The sequence below is a fragment of the Mucor mucedo genome (genome assembly GCF_025094135.1).
Source record: "Mucor mucedo strain NRRL 3635 chromosome Unknown EV154scaffold_149, whole genome shotgun sequence".
In the NCBI taxonomy this organism is placed as follows: domain Eukaryota; kingdom Fungi; phylum Mucoromycota; class Mucoromycetes; order Mucorales; family Mucoraceae; genus Mucor; species Mucor mucedo.
Genome location: NW_026252433.1, coordinates 45,380 through 72,588, shown reverse-complemented (window position 1 = coordinate 72,588; position 27,209 = coordinate 45,380). Strand labels below are relative to the sequence as shown.

Genomic DNA, 27,209 nt, shown 5'->3' with positions numbered 1-27,209 from the left:
ACCAGTATTGCCACTTATCGAAACATCCTACCACAAAATGGAACAAGTCTTCGGAAGAAGAGACTAAACATATAGGGCAGCTGGCACACGGATACTTAGTAGGAGACCACCGGTGTAATTTAGCCCTGTAGCCTATACAATCCTGGAGTAGCCGCCACCACGGAGTGAAAGCCTTACTGGTCATATCCAAGGACCAAAAGAGCCGCCATAAGGAAGGCCGAAGTAGGAATCGGGTTGGAACCACTTGAGGTATGACGGCGCGAATCTCAAACTTCGTACGATCTGGATGCCAATACCAACGAAGATCACCTGGACGTATACCAGAAACAGTAACCATGTTACCACGGTCTTGGGGGATAGTCCAATGATAAAGCGCTGGCAGCCATGCCGGGAGTAGAACATAGCGTTTGACTGATTATGCAAAGCTGTTGGAAGAAAGCCAGTTGCAGCATACCAGCCATCGGATGGATACAAGGCTCGTCTAACCTCTTTCACTCTGCTAGCATTGATGACACGTGTATTTTGCATGTTGTCGGTAGACTGATTCCAAGAAAAGATGTCAGAGACCAAATACCGAAGGGGCACGGGAGAAGGTACCAGTGTCGGAGACCAAGTATTACCTGCATCACCAACAGTTACAACACATTGAAGAGACAGATCTAGAAACCATCGAGCAGACCATGTGTTGGACAAGGACAGTGGAGGAAGCTTCGGTAGAATTTTGCCTAGTTGAGCCAAAGGGACTATCCGTTTCAGTGAATTTTGAAATTCAGTCGGATATAAGAACCAGGGTAAAATTGAGGCATGACCGGTATATAACTGGATACCACGAACCAACCAAGGAGAAACAAAATCAGTTGTCTTCGGGCCGGAGATCAACCGCTGAATGTAGATGTGTTGCAATGCTAGCTGTTGCAGATGCACATCGACCAAGCTAACACCACCGAATTTTCGCGGGACATACATAGTAGACATCGAGGGCCGGGGCCAAAAAGGAAGTAAATATCCACGAACCAGAGCTTGGACAGAATCGAACCACTTAGTTAGAACAGACACCACACGCAAAATGTGCCAGAGCCGACTTAAAAGCAGAGAATTGGAAACAAGACCTGATCCACGCAGAGAAAGATTACGCTGACGTAAGATATTCGAGTGTCGCAGTATTTTAAGCCGAACTTCGTCCCGAAACGCATCGAGCTGTGTAGAGGTATGGTATAGAGGGTAACCAAGATATCGCACCGCACCAACAGAACTAGAATCATGCCATTCGAGACCTTCAGATTGCGCAATGTCGACCCATTCAGCATGACCAACACCGGAGAGAGACACCAACACCGTTTTACTAAGATTTACTTTGACGTTTGAGCTAGACCGTAGCAATCCAATAAAGATTTCAAGACCGGCCATTCACCTGGACCAGTTAAAAACACCTCCAAGTCATCAGCATAACCTAGTAATTTGACAGGACGACGAGGGTTCACCACCGACTGACTGATAAAATCGCAATCGGATGAGCTAGAAGTATCAATCCATACCGGAAGAACGAGAGGACACACCGCCGAAGACGCCGCACCACCACCTAGAGAAACACCAGAGAGACCAGACCACGCTAGAATGGACCGAAGAAGAGGTTCAAAGGCCAAACCCGCCGTTGATTTCATGCATTGGCTTTCTTTCGCGTAAAGAATTTTTATAAAAGGTATTTCCATCCAAGATCCACTTTCGCTAAAAGAATTTTTACAAAAGGGCTTTCTTTCGCTTAAAGAATTTTTACAAAAGGTATTTGCATCCAAAAACTTGTTTCGACGATATCTCGGTGAATTCTATACATCCATCAGAAATTTTTATTGCATTCGATTCCTCTCTATCGTTTATATCTTTTTTATTTATTACGCTACCCTCCATCTCTTCGATCTCGCCGTTTATCGCGACATTTAACCAATCCGGCAAAGATTTCAACAATCTCAATTCTCAATCTCTAATTTTAATTTTCTTTCTGGATCATTAAAAAATGGCAGAAACTCTTCCCGAATCTTGGGCAAACATCGTGTCCCTTGGAAAATCCAAGAAAGTTATTCGCCCTTTGTCTGTCTCTAACAATTTGGATTCTCAATTCAAGTTACAAAGTAAGGTAATCTACCAACATGAAATCCTTGACAGCATCATCAGAATGCAGCAGGCTACCGCAATCGTGAAACAGGCCTTGACACCTGACTCTGCTCTTTTCTCCTTTCCTGCTTCTTTACTCGAACATCGTACCGAAGCATATAAGCTTATTGAAACGCAATGTGGGCCGGTCCATGGTTTCCGCCCAATCAGTAATTATGGCTCGAGCTTAAATGGTGATCTTTTGATTGAAGTCAAATTTGTTGATGACTCAAGTCTTGAAAAGGCAATTTTTACTGGTGTTACAATCAAGAACACCGTTATCAAAGCAACTATTACAGTTGATTCCGAAAGTTACAGGCTTGCCCATGTGAAAATCTCACTTTTACACATTCCTGATAAGGAGGAATTTCTTGAAAAGTTTATGAACTCTCTTCTTGTTTACGGACAAGTCTTGCAAGTCAAGGAGTACACTTGTGGTGGGTATTTCGAAGGCCAATTGTCAGTGATACTCAATACGTCGGCCGGTTATTCTCCTGATGATAGTGCAGTGTTTCCCAATGAGCCGCTCACCAATAATTTATATCTGTATCAATGGGATTGTTTTGCTTCGGCATCCTTCAAAGGTGCCCCTATCGTTTGTCATTGGTGTCACCACGCCGGTCATGTACGCTCGAAATGTCCCGAATTGGCCAAAACCAAATGCTTCGCTTGTCAAGATCATGGTCATACCGCCAAGTTTTGTAAAAAGAGAACGTGTCAGCCAGAGCAAATCAATACTCCTAAGAAGGAATCAAATGTCAAGCTGCCTACGATTGTTGAACAGTCTATCTCCGATTCTGATACCGACCTGTCAGATGCGTACCAAGCTTCGACGACTGTTGCAAGTGGTTCTTCATCGTCCAAGTACGCCACAACTATAAAAACGGTCTGCATGGAAATTGAAGAGGACGAGGGTACATCACCCGTGTCACCTCCGACATCCCATTTGGCTGGTAAAATGGTTGATAGCGGAAGGAAAATACTAGGACATAAGCGATCCCTATTGGGTAAACAGAAGGCTATCAAACCAACCTCCAAAGGTACTACTCCTAAGTTGGTTGTCCAGACGCAACCTGGTCTTAAAGGTCACAAAATGTTTACGAAGACAAAGGTTACTAAAACGAAATAGTTTAGCTTTCCCTTTTTCACTTCTATATCTTTCTTGCTAAATAAACTCACTGTTACATACAAAAAAAAAAAAAAGAGGTTCAAAGGCCAAATTAAAGAGCAGAGGAGAGAGAGGATCACCTTGCCGTAGACCTCGAGACTGAGGTATATGCATTTCTAACCAACCATTGATAGAGATGGATATCTCAGTACCAAAGAACAGAGTACTTAGACAATCCACCAGCGTCAAGGGAAAACCAAATCGAAGAAGCACCTTGCGGAGATATTCCGGATGGACCCTATCATACACCTTTTTTTGATCCAGCAGAACTGCCACTTGAGGAATATCAGGATCCACATCACGAGCATTAGCCATAAATATTTGATTTAACCAACCATTGTCCGAGATCAATCTATAGAGCATAAAACCAGTTTGGTAAGGATTGAACAGCTGAGGAAGAACAGTATTAAGCCTATTAGCCAGAAGTTTTGTGAACAACTTTGCATCGCTATTGATGAGAGAGAGCGGACGCCAATTCTTGAGTAACATAGGATCACTTTTCTTGAAAAGTAAGACCATCCTAGTTTGTTGCCAAGAAGGAGGAAACACACTGATAAGAGCATCATTTAAAATACCTAGCAGCATCGTACGAAAATCAGCCGAAGACTTGAATAGGTATTTGTACACCTCAAAAGGAAGACGATCCAAACCAGGGCTTTTACCAAGGGGGGTATGACCAACCAAATCTTGCAGAGTATCCATCAGAATAGGATCTGTCAGCGAATCTGAATCCGCTAGAGACAACACCACATCATTAGGAATACTTGCCGAGAGAGAGTCAACAGCTGCATCATCAATTAAATCGGGTGTGTATAGCTCCTGGTAAAAACCTCTTGCTTCCCGAATAATATCATCTGAATTCAGGAAGACAGAACCATTAGAGGAGCCCTTTAAGGATTGTATAGTCTGTTTAGACTGAAGCTCTTTATAAATCGGTAGAAATACTTGTTGTTACGTTCACCCAGTTCATGCCAGCGAGTAGCAGAGCGAAGCATGCATTCACTGAATTCGACATGAAATTCAGTAAAATTTACACAAAATTCGAGATGAAATTCTATTGAATTCGCGAAATTGTTATCACATGACATTCACGTGATTATCACGGGAAAAAATCCCAATGGCTATACGGGGATATGTGAAGACAAACGCTAATATACACTAAACGTAAATAGACGCAACATGCAATTGCATGTGTAACAAATACATGTACAAATAACATGTAGTTTTTATATAGTTAAATGTAATTGTCTATGTTGTAAAACGCGGGTTTTTAATCTGTTCAAGTTCCGAATCGCCGCTCAAATGTGATTTTTCAAATATTATTTTTCGATTTCACTTTTCATCTAAAGTTTTTCAACGCGAAGCTTTTTTTTTTTTTTTTTTTTTCGCGGGGAGCTTTCTTTCGAGGGCGCTTTCTTTGGCTTAAAGAATTTTTACAAAAGGTATTTGCATCCAAAAACTTGTTTCGACGATATCTCGGTGAATTCTATCCATCCATTCAATTTTCTTTTTGCATTCGACGCGTCTTTGCAAGCTCTATCTTTTTCAATTATTACGCTTTCGCTCATCTCTTCGATCTCGACTTCAATCTCGACATTTATAGAAATCTTCGAACAAAAAACTTTTTTCAATTCTCAATTTTCAACTCTTGATTCCAATTTTGAAAATGAATGACATGGAATCAAATGATCGGTTGTCCTGGACAACTGTTGTTGCTCGTGGGGCGTCCAATAAAATTGTTCGTCCAATGTATCGCTCTAAGGTGCAAGACTTGGAATCTAAGCTTTCTGGTACGGTAATTTACCAACATGCTGACCTGGAAATTCAAATCTTGGCTCGTAAAGCTGCTGCTATTGTGCGTCAGGCTTTGACTCCTGGTTCGGTTCTTTTTTCTTTTCCGGCTCGTCTTTTTAAAGTTCGGGCAGAAGCTTATACTGCCATTGAGGCCAGTTGTGGTAAGATCACGGGTGTTCGGCCACTTAGTATGTATGGTGGTAAGTCAACTGGTGATCTTCTGGTGGAAGTGAAGTTTTCGCGTCCCGAAAGTACAACTAAGGCTGTCTCAACAGGTGTAATGGTTGGTGAACTTTGTTTCAAAGCTTCCCCTTCACATGATGGTATGTCAAATAGTAATTTGGTGCATATCAAGTTGAGCATGCTAAGAATACCTGATGAAGAGAATTTTGCTGCCGATTTGAAACGGTCTCTAAAGTATTATGGTAAGGTGTATCAGATCAAGAAGTTCACTTATCATGGTTTTTTTGAGGGTGAGGTGTCTGTTTTGTTGGATGTGTCTGAAGGTTATCAGAATGATCTTGGTGAAACATTAAAAGCCCAACCTCTGTCGAATAGCTTGTACCTGGAACAATGGGATTGTTTTGCTGCTGCTTCTTTCAAAGGTGCTCTTCCTGTGTGCCATTGGTGTAAAATGGCTGGTCATCTTCGAAAGGACTGTCCTGAACTGGCCAAACGGGTGTGTTTTAGTTGTAATGGTCATGGTCATACCGCAAAATTTTGTAAGGCCAAAAAGATGAACAGCGACGCCGTTGATTTGCACGAGTATCTGCGCGCTTGCAATCGCGCAAAAGATGATGGTATTAATATATCTACGGCTGATCCTCATGGTTCTATAGCTGGTGAAAAAGCTGCCACACTTGATAAAGGCACCAAATCTTCGAAATGGGCTTCGGGTTCTACAATTTTTGATGTGGACATGGAGTCTGCCCCTCAGGTGCAGCTTGAGGTTAGCGAGTCAGTTGAGACAATCGGGTCTAGCATGTGCGATGACATGAGTGAAGATGAAGACTTGGCAGTTGGTGCGTCTAGTGGTGTGTCGGTTGGTGCCTCTGGGTCTGGTGGTGGTTCCGGTGTGAACTCTGATGTTGGTGAGGTGTCCCAGGTCGGTGGTATTAGTCTTGGTGCTGTTTCTTCTGGAACTGGTGGTGATATGTCTGGTGTTGGTGGTGATATGTCTGGTGCTGGTGGTGATATGTCTGGTGCTGGTGCTAGTGCTGGTGGTGGTTCTGTGGCTGGTGCTGCTCAAACTGGAAGGAACCATAGTGGTGGTGGTGGTCGAATTCTCGGCTCAAAGAAAGGAAAGACTGTTCAGCCTGCTGGCGGTAGTTTGAATAAAGTATCTAGTTCTTCGAAGAAAATGGGTGTGCCTCCGCCATATACAAGTATTCATATGAAAAAGAAACTCCAACAGATTGCCGATAAGGCGCAATGTTAGGTAAACCTCTTCGCTTTGGCTCACTTAATGCGCGCAGCATTTTCAAGTCGACGAGCCCTCAAATTCAAAAGGAATTTATTTCTTTTCTGCGCAATCGTTCTTTGTCTCTGGATGTTCTTTGCATTCAAGAAGTTTCTTCTTTTCATCAAGCCCATCTTACTGATGATCAAATGCTTCAATTCTGCTCCTTTCTTTTTCCTCGTTGTTCGGTAGTTGTCTCCAAATATTGTGCTATTGTATGTCTCAATTCTGGTCTCTATCTGGATGACACTGCTGTTTCATTGGACGAGCGTTGTGTTGTTGGTTCAGTTATGGATCTTCAGCATAATGTCTTGTGTCGCGTTGCCTCTGTTTACGTACCGGCACAGTCTTCGGACCGTCCTCTGTTTTTGAACAATTTTCTTTCTCTTCCTTTTTTCTCTGACATGTCTACTGCGTCTTGGCTACTTATGGGTGATCTCAACATGAATCTTCATAATGTCAAGGTTACTGGTCATTCCACTGTGTCTTTCTGGTTTGATTGGGTGCGTAGTCATTTCGACAATTGCTTTCCTTCTGGTCTTCCTACTCACACGCAGGGTAACTCAAGAACTACTATTGATTATGTCTTTGGTCATCGCTCTCTGGCTACTCGACTGGTTAATGGTATGATTCGAAAAGTCCCTTCGGCGTATACAGATCATTGTTTACTATCAATCGATCTTGTTCCTGCCCGTGTTGATATTGGTCCTGGTTGTTGGCGTTTCAACCCTACTTTATTGGATGATGCTGAGTTCCTGGTTCTGCTTGATAAGACCGTGGCACTCTTCTTTGATTCCATTGTTTGTGTTGATAATCCTGGTGACGGTGGTGGGGGTGAACCTGTGCCTGTTCAAGACATATGGGAATCTTTCAAAGTGTTACTGAAGTGCTGCGCACGGAAGTACACTAGAGGTGCTAAAGCTCGGTTCAAGAACAAAGTTGCTTCGTTACAACAGGAACGTACAATTCTGCTATCAACTGCGTCGGGCATTATCACTAGTGATGCTGTGTTAACTCAGTCTGGTTCTGGAAGTATCTTGGTTGATTCCTCGAAACTGAAAGAGCTAGATCAACTGATTGACAATCAGATTCAGAAAGAAACGCGTGAATGTATGCTTCGCTCTGCTACTCGCTGGCATGAACTGGGTGAACGTAACAACAAGTATTTCTACCGAGTTATCAAGGAGCGTCAGTCTAAACAGACTATACAATCCTTAAAGTGCTCCGCTACTGGTTCTGTCTTCCTGAATTCAGATGATATTATTCGGGAAGCAAGAGGTTTTTACCAGGAGCTATACACACCCGATTTAATTGATGATGCAGCTGTTGACTCTCTCTTGGCAAGTATTCCTGATGATGTGGTGTTGTCTCTAGAAGATTCAAACTCGCTGACAGATCCTATTCTGATGGATACTCTGCAAGATTTGGTTGGTCATACTCCCCTTGGTAAAAGCCCTGGTTTGGATGGTCTTCCTTTTGAGGTGTACAAATACCTATTCAAGTCTTCGGCTGACTTTCGTACGATGCTGCTAGGTATTCTAAATGATGCTCTTATCGGTGTGTTTCCTTCTTCTTGGCAACAAACTAGGATGGTCTTACTTTTCAAGAAAGGTGATCCAATGTTACTCAAGAATTGGCGCCCGCTCTCTCTCATCAATAGCGATGCAAAGTTGTTCACAAAACTTCTGGCTAATACGCTTAATTCTGTTCTTCCTCAGCTGATTAATCCTTACCAAACTGGTTTTATGCCTCATAGATTGATCTCGGACAATGGTTTGTTAAATCAAATGTTTATGGCTAATGCTCGTGATGTGGCTCCTGATATTCCTCAGGTGGCGGTTCTGCTGGATCAAGAAAAGGCGTATGATAGGGTCCATCCGGATTATCTCCGTAAGGTGCTTCTTCGATTTGGTTTTCCCTTGACGCTGGTGGATTGTCTAAGTACTCTGTTCTTTGGTACTGAGATATCCATCTCTATCAATGGTTGGTTAGGAATGCCTATACCTCAGTCTCGAGGTCTACGGCAAGGTGATCCTCTCTCTCCTGTGCTCTTTAATTTGGCCTTTGAACCTCTTCTTCGGTCCATTCTAGCGTGCTCTGGTCTCTCTGGTGTTTCTCTCGGTGGTGTTGTGGTGTCTTCGGCGGTGTGTCCTCTGGTTCTACCGGTGTGGATTGATACTCCTAACTCATCTGATCGCGATTTTATCAGTCAGTCGGTGGTGAACCCTCCTCGTCCAGTCAAATTACTAAGTTATGCTGATGACTTGGAGGTGTTTTTAACTGGTCCAGGTGAATGGCCGGTCTTGAAATCTTTATTGGATTGCTACGGTCTAGCTTCTAATGCCAAGGTAAATCTAAGTAAAACGGTGTTGGTGTCCCTCTCCGGGGTTGGTCATGCTGAATGGGTCGACATTGCTCAATCCGAAGGTCTCGAATGGCATGATTCTAGTTCTGTTGGTTCGGTTCGATATCTTGGTTACCCTCTATACCATACCTCAACGCAGCTCGATGTGTTTCTGGATGAAGTTCGGCTTAAAATACTGCGACACTCCAATATCTTACGTCAGCGCAATCTCTCTCTGCGTGGATCAGGTCTTGTTGCCAATTCTCTGCTTTTAAGTCGGCTCTGGCACATTTTGCGTGTAGTGTCTGTACCACCTAAGTGGCTCGATTCTGTCCAAGCTCTGGTTCGTGGATATTTACTTCCTTTTTGGCCCCGGCCCTCGATGTCTACTATGTATGTCCCGCGAAAATTGGTGGTGTTAGCTTGGTTGATGTGCATCTGCAACAACTAGCTTTGCAACACATCTACATTCAACGGTTGATCTCCGGCCCGAAGGCCACTGATTTTGTTTCTCCTTGGTTGGTTCGTGGTATCCAGTTATATACCGGTCACGCCTCAATTTTACCCTGGTTCTTATATCCGACGAAATTTCAAAATTCACTAAAACGGATAGTCCCTCTGGCTCAACTAGGCAAAATTCTACAGAAGCTTCCTCCACTGTCCTTGTCCAACACATGGTCTGCTCGATGGTTTCTAGATCTGCCTCTGCAATGTGTTGTAACTGTTGGTGATGCAGTTAATACTTGGTCTCCGACACTGGTACCCTCTTCTGTGCCCCTTCGGTATTTGGTCTCCGATATTTTTTCTTGGAATCAGTCTACCGATAACTTGCAAAATACACGTATCGTCAATGCTAGCAAGGTGAAAGAGGTTCGACGAGCTTTGTATCCATCCGATGGCTGGTTTGCTGCAACTGGTTTTCTTCCAACAGCTTTGCATAATCAATCAAACCGCGATGTTCTGCTCCCAGCATGGCTGCCAGCGCTTTATCATTGGACTATCCCCCAAGGCCGTGGTAACATGGTTACTGTTTCTGGTATACGTCCAGGTGATCTTCGTTGGTATTGGCATCCAGATCGTACGAATTTTGAGATTCGCGCCGTCATACCCAAAGTGGTTCCAACCCGGTTTCTACTTCGGCCTTCCTTATGGCGGCTCTTTTGGTCCTTGGATATGACAAGTAAGGCTTTCACTCCCTGGTGGCGGCTACTTCAGGATTGTATAGGCTACAGGGCTAAACTACACCGGTGGTCTCCTACTAAGTATCCGTGTGCTAGCTGCCCTATATGTTTAGTCTCTTCTTCCGAAGACTTGTTCCATTTTGTGGTAGGATGTTTCGATAAGTGGCAATACTGGTGTAACGTAATCTCTCTTCTTAACATTGGTGACACTTTCGAGACTGAATTTGATATTTGGTCCGGCTTTGTATCTCTCTGCGGTCAAAACCAAAAGCCTCTAACGTCGGATATGCTTGTTATTCTTGGCTCTGGATTAGCAACACTTTGGAAATACCATTGGCGCTGTGTGATCGATGGTGATCTGTGGAACTCACAGGCTGCTCTTAATATGTTTCAACAAGATCACTCAGTACTTATTGCTGATACTTTAGAAGCTCAATCCCCTTTAGTTCGTAGTGATAGTCTAGTGACGCCTTCGGGCTAATTTTATAATTTCTTTATATATCTAATAAACTTACAGTTAATACAAAAAAAAAAAAAAAAAAAAAAAAAAAATGAACTGTAAGGTTATTAAATTATGTACAAATTATAAATTAGCCCGAAGGGGCTTAAAGAAAGGCTTTCTTTCGCTTAAAGAATTTTTACAAAAGGTATTTGCATCCAAATCTTTATCCCATCCATCCGTCATCAAAAATCGTTCAATCCGTTCAAATTTTGTTGTATTCGACGCGTCTCAATCAGCTCTATCTTTTTCAATTACTACGCTTTCACCAATCTCTTCGATCTCGCCTTCAATTTCGACATTTAAGACATTTGTGAAAACATTCTCTCGTATTTGCACATTTAAAATCGACATTCTTAATTTTTCCTCTGGATTATTTAACAATGTCAACTCAAGATCATGTTTCCTGGTCAACTGTGGCTTCTCGCGGTGCCTCCAAGAAAGTCCTGCGTCCACTTCCTGTCTCTGGCGAGACTGATTCTCAATTCAAGTTGAAAAGTAACACCCTTTTCCATCATCCTGAACTTGATTACCAGATTATGGTCCGCCAAGCTGCTTCTATTGTCAAGCAAGCACTGACGCCTGGTTCTGTTTTGTTTTCGTTCCCCGCTTCACTTTTTAAGCATCGGACAGAAGCTTATGAACTCATTGAAGATCAATGTGGTGCTGTCCAGGGATTTCGTCCTATTAGCAATTATGGTACTCGCTCTGCTGGTGAATTCATGGTTGAAGTTAAGTTTGTAATGCCAACAAGCACTACAAAGGCAATCACTCACGGTGTTAGTTACAAGAACTTGTTGTTTAAAGGCTCTCCTTCTGTTCCTAGTGGCAACAATACACTTGTGCATGTCAAGATGACTCTTTTGCGAATTCCGGACAAGGATACGTTTCTGGCGGACCTCAAAAGATCTCTGCGTTATTATGGTGAAGTGTACCAGGTGAAAGAGTACACTTGCGGTGGGTACTTTGAAGGTGAGCTGTCGGTTATCCTTGATATCTCGGCTGGCTATATTGATGCTTCTGGTGACAAGGTCAAGAATGAGCCACTTACAAATAATTTGTACTTGGAGGAATGGGACTGTTTTGCTTCGGCAACATTTAAAGGTGCACCCACGGTTTGTCACTGGTGTCGTTTGGCTGGACACGCACGGTCCAAATGCCCGGATTTGGCTAAAACCAAATGTTTCTCGTGTCATGGTAGTGGACATACCGCCAAGTTTTGTAAGAAGAAAAATCTTGGTGTTACAGAACTGCCTGTTATGGATGAGATCTCAACTGATCTTCCCTCCCCCACCGTTGAGAGCCTCCACGCTCAAGTCCTGTCTGACTCGGACACAGATATTTCTGACGTGTCTACGTCCCCCAAGTTTGAACCAAGTGGCTCTGCAGCTTCTAAGTTTGCAACCACTGTTGCGAGTGTATCCATGGAGGTTGACAATCACGTGAATACTACCACTCCTGCTTCTTCGACGGCTGGTCCGATGGTCGAAGTTACTAGTGGCGCTATAAAAGTTGCTGGTGCCAAGCGCTCGGTTTTAGGTAAGCATTCTGTCCCGAAATCAGGCGTTAAAGGTCCGCTTCCCAAATTGGTGGTTCGTACACCATCCAATTTAAAAGGTCATAATTTGTTCACGAAGACAAAGGTTGTTAAAAAATAATTTTTTTAATTTTCCCTTTCGATTTCTATAATTTTTTCAATGCTAAATAAACTCACTGTTAATACAAAAAAAAAAAAAAATTAGCCCGAAGGCGTGACTAAACTAATCTTTGGAACTGTTGACTTTGCCAAGGTCGAAGCAATAAGAACAGAATGGTCTTGTTGGAACATGTTAAAAGCCGCGTGAGAGCTCCATAGGCCATCTTCCATAACACACTGCCAATGGTATTTCCAAAGGGTACTAAAAGTTGAGCCTAATAGAACCAGAATATCAGGCTTTAGACGTTTGGATTTAATAGAACAAAGAGAGACCATGCCAGACCAGACGTCGTATTCGTTTTGAAAGTCGTCACCTATTTCAAGAAGCGAAATGACGTTGCACCAAAATTGCCATTTATCAAACAGCCGACCACAAAGTGAAAAAGATCTTCTGAGGAAGACACTAGGCATATAGGGCAGGTAGCACTAGGAAACTTCAAAGGAGACCATCTATGTAGCTTAGCGCGATATCCAATACAGTCTTGTAGTAACCGCCACCAAGGTGTAAAAGCCTTACTGGTCAAATTAAGAGTCCAGAAACGACGCCACAAACAGGTCTCAGCAAACATCGTGTTGGTACAATCTCCGGGACCTTAGGAGGATAATCAAACTTGGAACGATCCTGATGCCAAAACCACCGAATTTTTTTTACAAAAGGTATTTGCATCAAAACGGGCTTTTTTTCGCTTAAAGAATTTTTACAAAAGGTATTTGCATCCATACTCTTGTTTCAACGATATCTCGGTGAATTCTATACATCCATCAGAAATTTTTATTGCATTCGATTCCTCTCTATCGGTTCTATCTTTTTTATTTATTACGCTCCCCTCCATCTCTTCGATCTCAGCGTTTATCGCGACATTTAACCAATCCGGCAAAGATTTCAACATTCTCGATTCTCAATCTCCAATTTTAATTTTCTTTCTGGATTATTAAACAATGCAGAAAATCTTCACAATTCCTGGGCAACAATAGTGTCCCGTGGTAATTCCAAGAAAGTTGTTCGTCCTTTATCTGTCCCTAAAAATGTGGACTCTCAATTCAAGTTACAAAGTAAGGTCATCTACCAAAGTGATGACCTTGAAGGCCTCATCAGAATGCAGAAGGCTACCGAAATAGTGAAACAGGCCCTGACACCTGACTCCGTTCTTTTCTCCATTCCTGCTTCGTTAATCCAACATCGTACCGAAGCATATAAGCTTATTGAAACGCAATGTGGTCCGGTCCATGGTTTCCGCCCAATCAGTAATTATGGTTCCAGCTTAGATGGTGATCATTTGATTGAAGCCAAATTTGTTGATGACTCAAGTTTTGACAAGGCAATTTCTTCTGGTGTTACAATCAAGAACACCGTTATCAAAGGAACCCATTCAATGATAGCGAAGTGAAGAAGCTTGCCCACGTGAAGATATCTCTTTTATATATTCCTGATAAGGAGGAATTTTCTTGAAAAGTTAATGAGGTCTCTCCTTGTTTACGGAGAAGTCTTGCAAGTCAAGGAGTACACTTGTGGTGGATATTTCGAAGGCGAATTATCACTGATACTCGATACGACTACCGGTTATTCTGATGATGATAATGGAGAGTATGCCAATGAGCCGCTGTCGAATAATTTATATTTGTTCGAATGGGATTGTTTTGCTTCGGCATCCTTCAAAGGTGCCCCTATCGTTTGTCATTGGTGTCACCACGCCGGTCACATACGCTCCAAATGTCCGGAATTGGCAAAAACCAAGTGCTTCGCTTGTCAAGGTTATGGTCATACCGCGAAATTTTGTAAAAAGAAAACGTTTCAGCCAGTGCAAGTCCATACTCCTAAGGAGGATTCTAATATCGAGCTGCCTACGATTGTTGAACAGGTTATCTCCGATTCTGATACAGACCTGTCAGATGCGTACCAGCCTTCGAAGATTGCTGAAAGTGGTTCTTCAACGTCTAAGTACGCCACAACAGTAGAAACGGTGTCCATGGAAATTGAAGAAGACGAGGGTACATTACCAGTGACAGTTCCGACTTCCCATTTGGCTGGTAAAATGTTTGATGGTGGAAGAAAAATGCTAGGACAAAAGCGTTCCATTTTGGGTAAACAGAAGGCTATCAAGCAAAATCCAAAGGTCCTGCTCCTAAGCTAGTTGTCCAGACGCAACATGCTCTAAAGGTCACAAAATGTTTACGAAGACAAAGGTTGCTAAACCGAAATAGTTTAGTTTTCCCTTTTTTTACTTCTATATCTAACTTGCTAAATAAACTCACTGTTAATACAAAAAAAAAAAAAAAAAAAAAAAGGTATTTTGCATCCTAGGCTTTCTTTCGCTTATTCGAATATTAGTTTCAAAAGAATTTTTACAAAAGGTATTTGCATCCCAAAACTTGTTTCGACGATATCTCGGTGAATTCTATCCATCCATTCAATTTTCTTTTTGCATTCGACGCGTCTTTGCAAGCTCTATCTTTTCAATTATTACGCTTTCGTTCATCTCTTCGATCTCGACTACAATCTCGACATTTATAGAAATCTTCGAACAAAAAACTATTTTTCAAGTTCTCAATTTTCAATTCTTGATTCCAATTTTGAAAATGAATGAACAGGCAATCAACATATATCGGGTGTCCTGGACAACTGTGTGTTGCTCGTGGGGCGCTCCAAGAAAATAGGTCGTGCCAATATTATCCGTTCTCAGAGGGCAAGACTTGGAATCTAAGCTTTGCTGGTACGGTAATTTCCAACATGCTGACTGGAAATTCAAATCTTGCTCGTTAAAGCTGCTGCTATTGTAGCGTCAGTGCTTTGACTCCTGGTCGGTCCTTTTTCCTATGTCCGGCCTCGTCTCTTTAGAAAAGTTCGGGCAGAAGCTTAGGACTGCCATTGAGGCCAGTGGTGGTAAGAATCACGGGGTGTTCGGCCACTTAGATGTATGGTGGTAAGTCAACTGGTGATCTTCTGGTGGAAAAGTGAAGTTTTTCGCGGTCCCGAAAGTACAACTAAGGCTGTCCTCAACAGGTGTAATGGTTGGTGAACTTTGTTTCAAAGCTTCCCCTTCACATGATGGTATGTCAAATAGTAATTTGGTGCATATCAAGTTGAGCATGCTAGAATACCTGATGAAGAGAATTTTGCTGCCGATTTGAAACGGTCTCTAAAGTATTATGGTAAGGTGTATCAGATCAAGAAGTTCACTTATCACGGTTTTTTTGAGGGTGAGGTGTCTGTTTTGTTGGATGTGTCTGAAGGTTATCAGAATGATCTTGGTGAAACATTAAAAGCCCACCTCTGTCGAATAGCTTGTACCTGGAACAATGGGATTGTTTTGCTGCTGCTTCTTTCAAAGGTGCTCTTCCTGTGTGCCATTGGTGTAAAATGGCTGGTCATCTTCGAAAGGACTGTCCTGAACTGGCCAAACGGGTGTGTTTTAGTTGTAATGGTCATGGTCATACCGCAAATTTTGTAAGGCCAAAAAGATGAACAGCGACGCCGTTGATTTGCACGAGTATCTGCGCGCCTGCAATCGCGCAAAAGATGATGGTATTAATATATCTACGGTGATCCTCATGGTTCTTAGCTGGTTGAAAACGCTGCCACACTTGATAAAGGCACCAAATCTTCGAAATGGGCTTCGGGTTCTACAATTTTGATGTGGACATGGAGTCTGTATCCCACTCAGGTGCAGCTTGAGGTAGCGAGTACAGTTGAGACAGTTGAGCACTCGGATCTAGCATGTGCGATGACATGAGTGGAAGATGAAGCACTGGCCGTAGTAGGTGCGTGTAGTGGTGTTTGTCGGTTGGTGCGTTTCTGGGTCTGGTGGTGGTTTCCGGGTGTGAACCTGATGTTGGTGAGGTGTCTCAGGTCGTGTGGATATTAGTCTTGGTGCTGTTTCTTCGGGAAACTGGGTGGTGATATATCTGTGCTGGTGGTTGATATGTCCGGTGTATGGTAGGTGATATGTCTGTTGTCGTGGTGATATGTCTGGTGCTGGTGCTCTTAGCTGCTGTGTTGGTGGTTCTGTGGCTGGTGCTGCAAACTGGAAGGAAACTACTGTGGTGGTCGGCATAGGTCGAACTTCTCGGCTCCAAAGAAAGGAAAGACTGTTCAGCCTGCTGGCGGTAGTTTGAATAAAGTATCTAGTTCTTCGAAGAAAATGGGTGTGCCTCCGCCATATACAAGTATTCATATGAAAAGAAACTCCAACAGATTGCCGATAAGGCGCAATGTTAGGTAAACCTCTTCGCTTTGGCTCACTTAATGCGCGCAGCATTTTCAAGTCGACGAGCCCTCAAATTCAAAAGGAATTTATTTCTTTTCTGCGCAATCGTTCTTTGTCTCTGGATGTTCTTTGCATTCAAGAAGTTTCTTCTTTCATCAAGCCCATCTTACTGATGATCAAATGCTTCAATTCTGCTCCTTTCTTTTTCCTCGTTGTTCGGTAGTTGTCTCCAAATATTGTGCTATTGTATGTCTCAATTCTGGTCTCTATCTGGATGACACTGCTGTTTCATTGGACGAGCGTTGTGTTGTTGGTTCAGTTATGGATCTTCAGCATAATGTCTTGTGTCGCGTTGCCTCTGTTTACGTACCGGCACAGTCTTCGGACCGTCCTCTGTTTTTGAACAATTTTCTTTCTCTTCCTTTTTTCTCTGACATGTCTACTGCGTCTTGGCTACTTATGGGTGATCTCAACATGAATCTTCATAATGTCAAGGTTACTGGTCATTCCACTGTGTCTTTCTGGTTTGATTGGGTGCGTAGTCATTTCGACAATTGCTTTCCTTCTGGTCTTCCTACTCACACGCAGGGTAACTCAAGAACTACTATTGATTATGTCTTTGGTCATCGCTCTCTGGCTACTCGACTGGTTAATGGTATGATTCGAAAAGTCCCTTCGGCGTATACAGATCATTGTTTACTATCAATCGATCTTGTTCCTGCCCGTGTTGATATTGGTCCTGGTTGTTGGCGTTTCAACCCTACTTTATTGGATGATGCTGAGTTCCTGGTTCTGCTTGATAAGACCGTGGCACTCTTCTTTGATTCCATTGTTTGTGTTGATAATCCTGGTGACGGTGGTGGGGGTGAACCTGTGCCTGTTCAAGACATATGGGAATCTTTCAAAGTGTTACTGAAGTGCTGCGCACGGAAGTACACTAGAGGTGCTAAAGCTCGGTTCAAGAACAAAGTTGCTTCGTTACAACAGGAACGTACAATTCTGCTATCAACTGCGTCGGGCATTATCACTAGTGATGCTGTGTTAACTCAGTCTGGTTCTGGAAGTATCTTGGTTGATTCCTCGAAACTGAAAGAGCTAGATCAACTGATTGACAATCAGATTCAGAAAGAAACGCGTGAATGTATGCTTCGCTCTGCTACTCGCTGGCATGAACTGGGTGAACGTAACAACAAGTATTTCTACCGAGTTATCAAGGAGCGTCAGTCTAAACAGACTATACAATCCTTAAAGTGCTCCGCTACTGGTTCTGTCTTCCTGAATTCAGATGATATTATTCGGGAAGCAAGAGGTTTTTACCAGGAGCTATACACACCCGATTTAATTGATGATGCAGCTGTTGACTCTCTCTTGGCAAGTATTCCTGATGATGTGGTGTTGTCTCTAGAAGATTCAAACTCGCTGACAGATCCTATTCTGATGGATACTCTGCAAGATTTGGTTGGTCATACTCCCCTTGGTAAAAGCCCTGGTTTGGATGGTCTTCCTTTTGAGGTGTACAAATACCTATTCAAGTCTTCGGCTGACTTTCGTACGATGCTGCTAGGTATTCTAAATGATGCTCTTATCGGTGTGTTTCCTTCTTCTTGGCAACAAACTAGGATGGTCTTACTTTTCAAGAAAGGTGATCCAATGTTACTCAAGAATTGGCGCCCGCTCTCTCTCATCAATAGCGATGCAAAGTTGTTCACAAAACTTCTGGCTAATACGCTTAATTCTGTTCTTCCTCAGCTGATTAATCCTTACCAAACTGGTTTTATGCCTCATAGATTGATCTCGGACAATGGTTTGTTAAATCAAATGTTTATGGCTAATGCTCGTGATGTGGCTCCTGATATTCCTCAGGTGGCGGTTCTGCTGGATCAAGAAAAGGCGTATGATAGGGTCCATCCGGATTATCTCCGTAAGGTGCTTCTTCGATTTGGTTTTCCCTTGACGCTGGTGGATTGTCTAAGTACTCTGTTCTTTGGTACTGAGATATCCATCTCTATCAATGGTTGGTTAGGAATGCCTATACCTCAGTCTCGAGGTCTACGGCAAGGTGATCCTCTCTCTCCTGTGCTCTTTAATTTGGCCTTTGAACCTCTTCTTCGGTCCATTCTAGCGTGCTCTGGTCTCTCTGGTGTTTCTCTCGGTGGTGTTGTGGTGTCTTCGGCGGTGTGTCCTCTGGTTCTACCGGTGTGGATTGATACTCCTAACTCATCTGATCGCGATTTTATCAGTCAGTCGGTGGTGAACCCTCCTCGTCCAGTCAAATTACTAAGTTATGCTGATGACTTGGAGGTGTTTTTAACTGGTCCAGGTGAATGGCCGGTCTTGAAATCTTTATTGGATTGCTACGGTCTAGCTTCTAATGCCAAGGTAAATCTAAGTAAAACGGTGTTGGTGTCCCTCTCCGGGGTTGGTCATGCTGAATGGGTCGACATTGCTCAATCCGAAGGTCTCGAATGGCATGATTCTAGTTCTGTTGGTTCGGTTCGATATCTTGGTTACCCTCTATACCATACCTCAACGCAGCTCGATGTGTTTCTGGATGAAGTTCGGCTTAAAATACTGCGACACTCCAATATCTTACGTCAGCGCAATCTCTCTCTGCGTGGATCAGGTCTTGTTGCCAATTCTCTGCTTTTAAGTCGGCTCTGGCACATTTTGCGTGTAGTGTCTGTACCACCTAAGTGGCTCGATTCTGTCCAAGCTCTGGTTCGTGGATATTTACTTCCTTTTTGGCCCCGGCCCTCGATGTCTACTATGTATGTCCCGCGAAAATTTGGTGGTGTTAGCTTGGTTGATGTGCATCTGCAACAACTAGCTTTGCAACACATCTACATTCAACGGTTGATCTCCGGCCCGAAGGCCACTGATTTTGTTTCTCCTTGGTTGGTTCGTGGTATCCAGTTATATACCGGTCACGCCTCAATTTTACCCTGGTTCTTATATCCGACGAAATTTCAAAATTCACTAAAACGGATAGTCCCTCTGGCTCAACTAGGCAAAATTCTACAGAAGCTTCCTCCACTGTCCTTGTCCAACACATGGTCTGCTCGATGGTTTCTAGATCTGCCTCTGCAATGTGTTGTAACTGTTGGTGATGCAGTTAATACTTGGTCTCCGACACTGGTACCCTCTTCTGTGCCCCTTCGGTATTTGGTCTCCGATATTTTTTCTTGGAATCAGTCTACCGATAACTTGCAAAATACACGTATCGTCAATGCTAGCAAGGTGAAAGAGGTTCGACGAGCTTTGTATCCATCCGATGGCTGGTTTGCTGCAACTGGTTTTCTTCCAACAGCTTTGCATAATCAATCAAACCGCGATGTTCTGCTCCCAGCATGGCTGCCAGCGCTTTATCATTGGACTATCCCCCAAGGCCGTGGTAACATGGTTACTGTTTCTGGTATACGTCCAGGTGATCTTCGTTGGTATTGGCATCCAGATCGTACGAATTTTGAGATTCGCGCCGTCATACCCAAAGTGGTTCCAACCCGGTTTCTACTTCGGCCTTCCTTATGGCGGCTCTTTTGGTCCTTGGATATGACAAGTAAGGCTTTCACTCCCTGGTGGCGGCTACTTCAGGATTGTATAGGCTACAGGGCTAAACTACACCGGTGGTCTCCTACTAAGTATCCGTGTGCTAGCTGCCCTATATGTTTAGTCTCTTCTTCCGAAGACTTGTTCCATTTTGTGGTAGGATGTTTCGATAAGTGGCAATACTGGTGTAACGTAATCTCTCTTCTTAACATTGGTGACACTTTCGAGACTGAATTTGATATTTGGTCCGGCTTTGTATCTCTCTGCGGTCAAAACCAAAAGCCTCTAACGTCGGATATGCTTGTTATTCTTGGCTCTGGATTAGCAACACTTTGGAAATACCATTGGCGCTGTGTGATCGATGGTGATCTGTGGAACTCACAGGCTGCTCTTAATATGTTTCAACAAGATCACTCAGTACTTATTGCTGATACTTTAGAAGCTCAATCCCCTTTAGTTCGTAGTGATAGTCTAGTGACGCCTTCGGGCTAATTTTATAATTTCTTTATATATCTAATAAACTTACAGTTAATACAAAAAAAAAAAAAAAAAAAAAAAAAAAAATGAACTGTAAGGTTATTAAATTATGTACAAATTATAAATTAGCCCGAAGGGGCTTAAAGAAAGGCTTTCTTTCGCTTAAAGAATTTTTACAAAAGGTATTTGCATCCAAATCTTTATCCCATCCATCCGTCATCAAAAATCGTTCAATCCGTTCAAATTTTTGTTGTATTCGACGCGTCTCAATCAGCTCTATCTTTTTCAATTACTACGCTTTCACCAATCTCTTCGATCTCGCCTTCAATTTCGACATTTAAGACATTTGTGAAAACATTCTCTCGTATTTGCACATTTAAAATCGACATTCTTAATTTTTCCTCTGGATTATTTAACAATGTCAACTCAAGATCATGTTTCCTGGTCAACTGTGGCTTCTCGCGGTGCCTCCAAGAAAGTCCTGCGTCCACTTCCTGTCTCTGGCGAGACTGATTCTCAATTCAAGTTGAAAAGTAACACCCTTTTCCATCATCCTGAACTTGATTACCAGATTATGGTCCGCCAAGCTGCTTCTATTGTCAAGCAAGCACTGACGCCTGGTTCTGTTTTGTTTTCGTTCCCCGCTTCACTTTTTAAGCATCGGACAGAAGCTTATGAACTCATTGAAGATCAATGTGGTGCTGTCCAGGGATTTCGTCCTATTAGCAATTATGGTACTCGCTCTGCTGGTGAATTCATGGTTGAAGTTAAGTTTGTAATGCCAACAAGCACTACAAAGGCAATCACTCACGGTGTTAGTTACAAGAACTTGTTGTTTAAAGGCTCTCCTTCTGTTCCTAGTGGCAACAATACACTTGTGCATGTCAAGATGACTCTTTTGCGAATTCCGGACAAGGATACGTTTCTGGCGGACCTCAAAAGATCTCTGCGTTATTATGGTGAAGTGTACCAGGTGAAAGAGTACACTTGCGGTGGGTACTTTGAAGGTGAGCTGTCGGTTATCCTTGATATCTCGGCTGGCTATATTGATGCTTCTGGTGACAAGGTCAAGAATGAGCCACTTACAAATAATTTGTACTTGGAGGAATGGGACTGTTTTGCTTCGGCAACATTTAAAGGTGCACCCACGGTTTGTCACTGGTGTCGTTTGGCTGGACACGCACGGTCCAAATGCCCGGATTTGGCTAAAACCAAATGTTTCTCGTGTCATGGTAGTGGACATACCGCCAAGTTTTGTAAGAAGAAAAATCTTGGTGTTACAGAACTGCCTGTTATGGATGAGATCTCAACTGATCTTCCCTCCCCCACCGTTGAGAGCCTCCACGCTCAAGTCCTGTCTGACTCGGACACAGATATTTCTGACGTGTCTACGTCCCCCAAGTTTGAACCAAGTGGCTCTGCAGCTTCTAAGTTTGCAACCACTGTTGCGAGTGTATCCATGGAGGTTGACAATCACGTGAATACTACCACTCCTGCTTCTTCGACGGCTGGTCCGATGGTCGAAGTTACTAGTGGCGCTATAAAAGTTGCTGGTGCCAAGCGCTCGGTTTTAGGTAAGCATTCTGTCCCGAAATCAGGCGTTAAAGGTCCGCTTCCCAAATTGGTGGTTCGTACACCATCCAATTTAAAAGGTCATAATTTGTTCACGAAGACAAAGGTTGTTAAAAAATAATTTTTTTAATTTTCCCTTTCGATTTCTATAATTTTTTCAATGCTAAATAAACTCACTGTTAATACAAAAAAAAAAAAAAAATTAGCCCGAAGGCGTGACTAAACTAATCTTTGGAACTGTTGACTTTGCCAAGGTCGAAGCAATAAGAACAGAATGGTCTTGTTGGAACATGTTAAAAGCCGCGTGAGAGCTCCATAGGCCATCTTCCATAACACACTGCCAATGGTATTTCCAAAGGGTACTAAAAGTTGAGCCTAATAGAACCAGAATATCAGGCTTTAGACGTTTGGATTTAATAGAACAAAGAGAGACCATGCCAGACCAGACGTCGTATTCGTTTTGAAAGTCGTCACCTATTTCAAGAAGCGAAATGACGTTGCACCAAAATTGCCATTTATCAAACAGCCGACCACAAAGTGAAAAAGATCTTCTGAGGAAGACACTAGGCATATAGGGCAGGTAGCACTAGGAAACTTCAAAGGAGACCATCTATGTAGCTTAGCGCGATATCCAATACAGTCTTGTAGTAACCGCCACCAAGGTGTAAAAGCCTTACTGGTCAAATTAAGAGTCCAGAAACGACGCCACAAAACAGGTCTCAGCAAACATCGTGTTGGTACAATCTCCGGGACCTTAGGAGGATAATCAAACTTGGAACGATCCTGATGCCAAAACCACCGAATTTTTTTTACAAAAGGTATTTGCATCAAAACGGGCTTTTTTTCGCTTAAAGAATTTTTACAAAAGGTATTTGCATCCATACTCTTGTTTCAACGATATCTCGGTGAATTCTATACATCCATCAGAAATTTTTATTGCATTCGATTCCTCTCTATCGGTTCTATCTTTTTATTTATTACGCTCCCCTCCATCTCTTCGATCTCAGCGTTTATCGCGACATTTAACCAATCCGGCAAAGATTTCAACATTCTCGATTCTCAATCTCCAATTTTAATTTTCTTTCTGGATTATTAAACAATGGCAGAAAATCTTCACAATTCCTGGGCAACAATCGTGTCCCGTGGTAATTCCAAGAAAGTTGTTCGTCCTTTATCTGTCCCTAAAAATGTGGACTCTCAATTCAAGTTACAAAGTAAGGTCATCTACCAAAGTGAAGACCTTGAAGGCCTCATCAGAATGCAGAAGGCTACCGAAATAGTGAAACAGGCCCTGACACCTGACTCCGTTCTTTCTCCATTCCTGCTTCGTTAATCCAACATCGTACCGAAGCATATAAGCTTATTGAAACGCAATGTGGTCCGGTCCATGGTTTCCGCCCAATCAGTAATTATGGTTCCAGCTTAGATGGTGATCATTTGATTGAAGCCAAATTTGTTGATGACTCAAGTTTTGACAAGGCAATTTCTTCTGGTGTTACAATCAAGAACACCGTTATCAAAGGAACCCATTCAAATGATAGCGAAGTGAAGAAGCTTGCCCACGTGAAGATATCTCTTTTATATATTCCTGATAAGGAGGATTTTCTTGAAAAGTTAATGAGGTCTCTCCTTGTTTACGGAGAAGTCTTGCAAGTCAAGGAGTACACTTGTGGTGGATATTTCGAAGGCGAATTATCACTGATACTCGATACGACTACCGGTTATTCTGATGATGATAATGGAGAGTATGCCAATGAGCCGCTGACGAATAATTTATATTTGTTCGAATGGGATTGTTTTGCTTCGGCATCCTTCAAAGGTGCCCCTATCGTTTGTCATTGGTGTCACCACGCCGGTCACATACGCTCCAAATGTCCGGAATTGGCAAAAACCAAGTGCTTCGCTTGTCAAGGTTATGGTCATACCGCGAAATTTTGTAAAAAGAAAACGTTTCAGCCAGTGCAAGTCCATACTCCTAAGGAGGAATCTAATATCGAGCTGCCTACGATTGTTGAACAGGTTATCTCCGATTCTGATACAGACCTGTCAGATGCGTGCCAGCCTTCGAAGATTGCTGAAAGTGGTTCTTCAACGTCTAAGTACGCCACAACAGTAGAAACGGTGTCCATGGAAATTGAAGAAGACGAGGGTACATTACCAGTGACAGTTCCGACTTCCCATTTGGCTGGTAAAATGTTTGATGGTGGAAGAAAAATGCTAGGACAAAAGCGTTCCATTTTGGGTAAACAGAAGGCTATCAAGCAAAAATCCAAAGGTCCTGCTCCTAAGCTAGTTGTCCAGACGCAACATGCTCTTAAAGGTCACAAAATGTTTACGAAGACAAAGGTTGCTAAACCGAAATAGTTTAGTTTTCCCTTTTTTTACTTCTATATCTAACTTGCTAAATAAACTCACTGTTAATACAAAAAAAAAAAAAAAAAAAAAAAGGTATTTGCATCCTAGGCTTTCTTTCGCTTATTCGAATATTAGTTTCAAAAGAATTTTTACAAAAGGTATTTGCATCCCAAAACTTGTTTCGACGATATCTCGGTGAATTCTATCCATCCATTCAATTTTCTTTTTGCATTCGACGCGTCTTTGCAAGCTCTATCTTTTTCAATTATTACGCTTTCGTTCATCTCTTCGATCTCGACTACAATCTCGACATTTATAGAAATCTTCGAACAAAAAACTTTTTTCAATTCTCAATTTTCAATTCTTGATTCCAATTTTGAAAATGAATGACATGGAATCAAATGATCGGTTGTCCTGGACAACTGTTGTTGCTCGTGGGGCGTCCAATAAAATAGTTCGTCCAATGTATCGTTCTAAGGTGCAAGACTTGGAATCTAAGCTTTCTGGTACGGTAATTTACCAACATGCTGACCTGGAAATTCAAATCTTGGCTCGTAAAGCTGCTGCTATTGTGCGTCAGGCTTTGACTCCTGGTTCGGTCCTTTTTTCTTTTCCGGCTCGTCTTTTTAAAGTTCGGGCAGAAGCTTATACTGCCATTGAGGCCAGTTGTGGTAAGATCACGGGTGTTCGGCCACTTAGTATGTATGGTGGTAAGTCAACTGGTGATCTTCTGGTGGAAGTGAAGTTTTCGCGTCCCGAAAGTACAACTAAGGCTGTCTCAACAGGTGTAATGGTTGGTGAACTTTGTTTCAAAGCTTCCCCTTCACATGATGGTATGTCAAATAGTAATTTGGTGCATATCAAGTTGAGCATGCTAAGAATACCTGATGAAGAGAATTTTGCTGCCGATTTGAAACGGTCTCTAAAGTATTATGGTAAGGTGTATCAGATCAAGAAGTTCACTTATCACGGTTTTTTTGAGGGTGAGGTGTCTGTTTTGTTGGATGTTTCTGAAGGTTACCAGAATGATCTTGGTGAAACATTAAAAGCCCAACCTCTGTCGAATAGCTTGTACCTGGAACAATGGGATTGTTTTGCTGCTGCTTCTTTCAAAGGTGCTCTTCCTGTGTGCCATTGGTGTAAAATAGCTGGTCATCTTCGAAAGGACTGTCCTGAACTGGCCAAACGGGTGTGTTTTAGTTGTAATGGTCACGGTCATACCGCAAAATTTTGTAAGGCCAAAAAGATGAACAGCGACGCCGTTGATTTGCACGAGTATCTGCGCGCCTGCAATCGCGCAAAAGATGATGGTATTAATATATCTACGGCTGATCCTCATGGTTCCATAGCTGGTGAAAAAGCTGCCACACTGGATAAAGGCACCAAATCTTCGAAATGGGCTTCGGGTTCTACAATTTTTGATGTGGACATGGAGTCTGTCCCTCATGTGCAGCTTGAGGTTAGCGAGTCAGCTGAGACAATCGGGTCTAGCATGTGTGATGACATGAGTGAAGATGAAAACATGGCAGTTGGTACGTCTAGTGATGTGTCGGTTGGTGCCTCTGGGTCTGGTGGTGGTTCCGGTGTGAACTCTGATGTTGGTGAGGTGTCTCAGGTCGGTGATATTAGTCTTGGTTCTGTTTCCTATGGAACTGGTGGTGATATGTGTGGTGCTGGTGGTGATATGTCTGGTGTTGGTGGTGATATGTCTGGTGCTAGTGGTGATATGTCTGGTGCTGGTGGTGATATGTCTGGTGCTGGTGGTGCTATGTCTGGTGCTGGTGCTAGTGCTGGTGTTGGTTCTATTGCTGGTGCTAGTCTAACTGGAAGGAACTCTGCTGGTGGTGGTGGTCGAATTCTTGGCTCAAAGAAAGGAGGTTGATAGGCACTATTTGGACGGACCGATTCATGAGACGTTCATCGTATTTATTAGTACTCCGCAATTACGCGGTGTACCTAACAAAACCAAATCAGTCTCATAGTGCAGTGGTAGATCTATGCACCTCTCACGGCGCTGACTTGGGTTCAACTCTCGACCAGGGCAGATGCATTTTTTTTTTGCTTGTGTACGGCTTAAATTTTTTTTTTCATGACTCGTAAATAAAGCAGGGATCAGTGAATACAGATTAAACAGTCCAAAAAAAAAATTCTAATTGACAGTTCATGTTGATAAATTTTTTTTAGATTAATATAAATAGGTCCCATTTTGTTAGGTTTTTCTTTACTTTGTAATTTTTTTCAAATTAAAAATAATATTTCAAGGTAAGTCATTTTCAATTATTCTGTAAGCACGTTATATTTATAAGTTATGGTAGATGTCTCGCACATTTGCAGCTGGTGATAATGTTTCTTCTCGTCGTCGTACTGTCAGCACCCCTGTCCCTCAGTATGAAACTTTCAGTAACAATCATAACAATCGCACCATTCACCATTTTGAACAACCTGAAACCAATGAAACCGAAATTTTTGATTCCGAATCATCCCAAACCAACCCAGTAATTCCAGAAGAAACTGTACATCAAAGTGAAAACAACCAAGAGACGTTATACTACCAAAGAGAAAATATCGTTCCAATTCCAAGTGCCAGAGAGTTTTTCACAACAATTGCTGGTACTGAGCAACAGGCTATCAAGTACGTTTTTTTGTAAAATATGATTTTTATTTATAATTAATTTTTCTGTAATAGTTTCCTTGTGAATATTGGTGCCTTTTACTCTCCCAGTCAGCGTATGGAATGCGATTGTGGACGTGTTATGACTTTTGGT

General features: G+C 42.5%; 6 protein-coding genes across 6 annotated transcripts; all 6 read left to right on the top strand.

Moving 5' to 3' along the window:
- Nucleotides 1–2,011: 2,011 nt before the first annotated feature.
- Nucleotides 2,012–2,413, top strand: EV154DRAFT_429901 (uncharacterized protein; the record flags this gene model as incomplete). Its single annotated transcript, XM_051596502.1, has 1 exon — nt 2,012–2,413. A coding segment is annotated over one exon (402 nt), but the record flags the coding sequence as incomplete, so codon positions are not given.
- Nucleotides 2,414–2,530: 117 nt separating this feature from the next.
- EV154DRAFT_429899 (uncharacterized protein) lies at nt 2,531–3,277 on the top strand (the record flags this gene model as incomplete). The annotated part of the gene is made up of 1 exon (XM_051596500.1): nt 2,531–3,277. One exon carries the CDS (start codon nt 2,531–2,533, stop codon nt 3,275–3,277), a length of 747 nt encoding a protein of 248 aa, XP_051452322.1.
- Nucleotides 3,278–10,976: 7,699 nt separating this feature from the next.
- Nucleotides 10,977–11,702, top strand: EV154DRAFT_429894 (uncharacterized protein; the record flags this gene model as incomplete). Its single annotated transcript, XM_051596498.1, has 1 exon — nt 10,977–11,702. A coding segment is annotated over one exon (726 nt), but the record flags the coding sequence as incomplete, so codon positions are not given.
- Nucleotides 11,703–20,935: 9,233 nt separating this feature from the next.
- On the top strand, nt 20,936–21,661 carry EV154DRAFT_429900 (uncharacterized protein; the record flags this gene model as incomplete). Its single annotated transcript, XM_051596501.1, has 1 exon — nt 20,936–21,661. A coding segment is annotated over one exon (726 nt), but the record flags the coding sequence as incomplete, so codon positions are not given.
- A 1,527-nt stretch (nt 21,662–23,188) lies between these two features.
- EV154DRAFT_555790 (uncharacterized protein) lies at nt 23,189–24,453 on the top strand (the record flags this gene model as incomplete). The annotated part of the gene is made up of 2 exons (XM_051605301.1): nt 23,189–23,417; nt 23,441–24,453. The coding sequence occupies 2 exons, from the start codon at nt 23,189–23,191 to the stop codon at nt 24,451–24,453; spliced, it is 1,242 nt and encodes a 413-aa protein (XP_051452319.1).
- Nucleotides 24,454–24,826: 373 nt separating this feature from the next.
- On the top strand, nt 24,827–26,426 carry EV154DRAFT_577359 (uncharacterized protein; the record flags this gene model as incomplete). Its single annotated transcript, XM_051606523.1, has 2 exons — nt 24,827–26,109; nt 26,330–26,426. 2 exons carry the CDS (start codon nt 24,827–24,829, stop codon nt 26,424–26,426), a joined length of 1,380 nt encoding a protein of 459 aa, XP_051452318.1.
- Between the last annotated feature and the right edge of the window lie 783 nt (nt 26,427–27,209).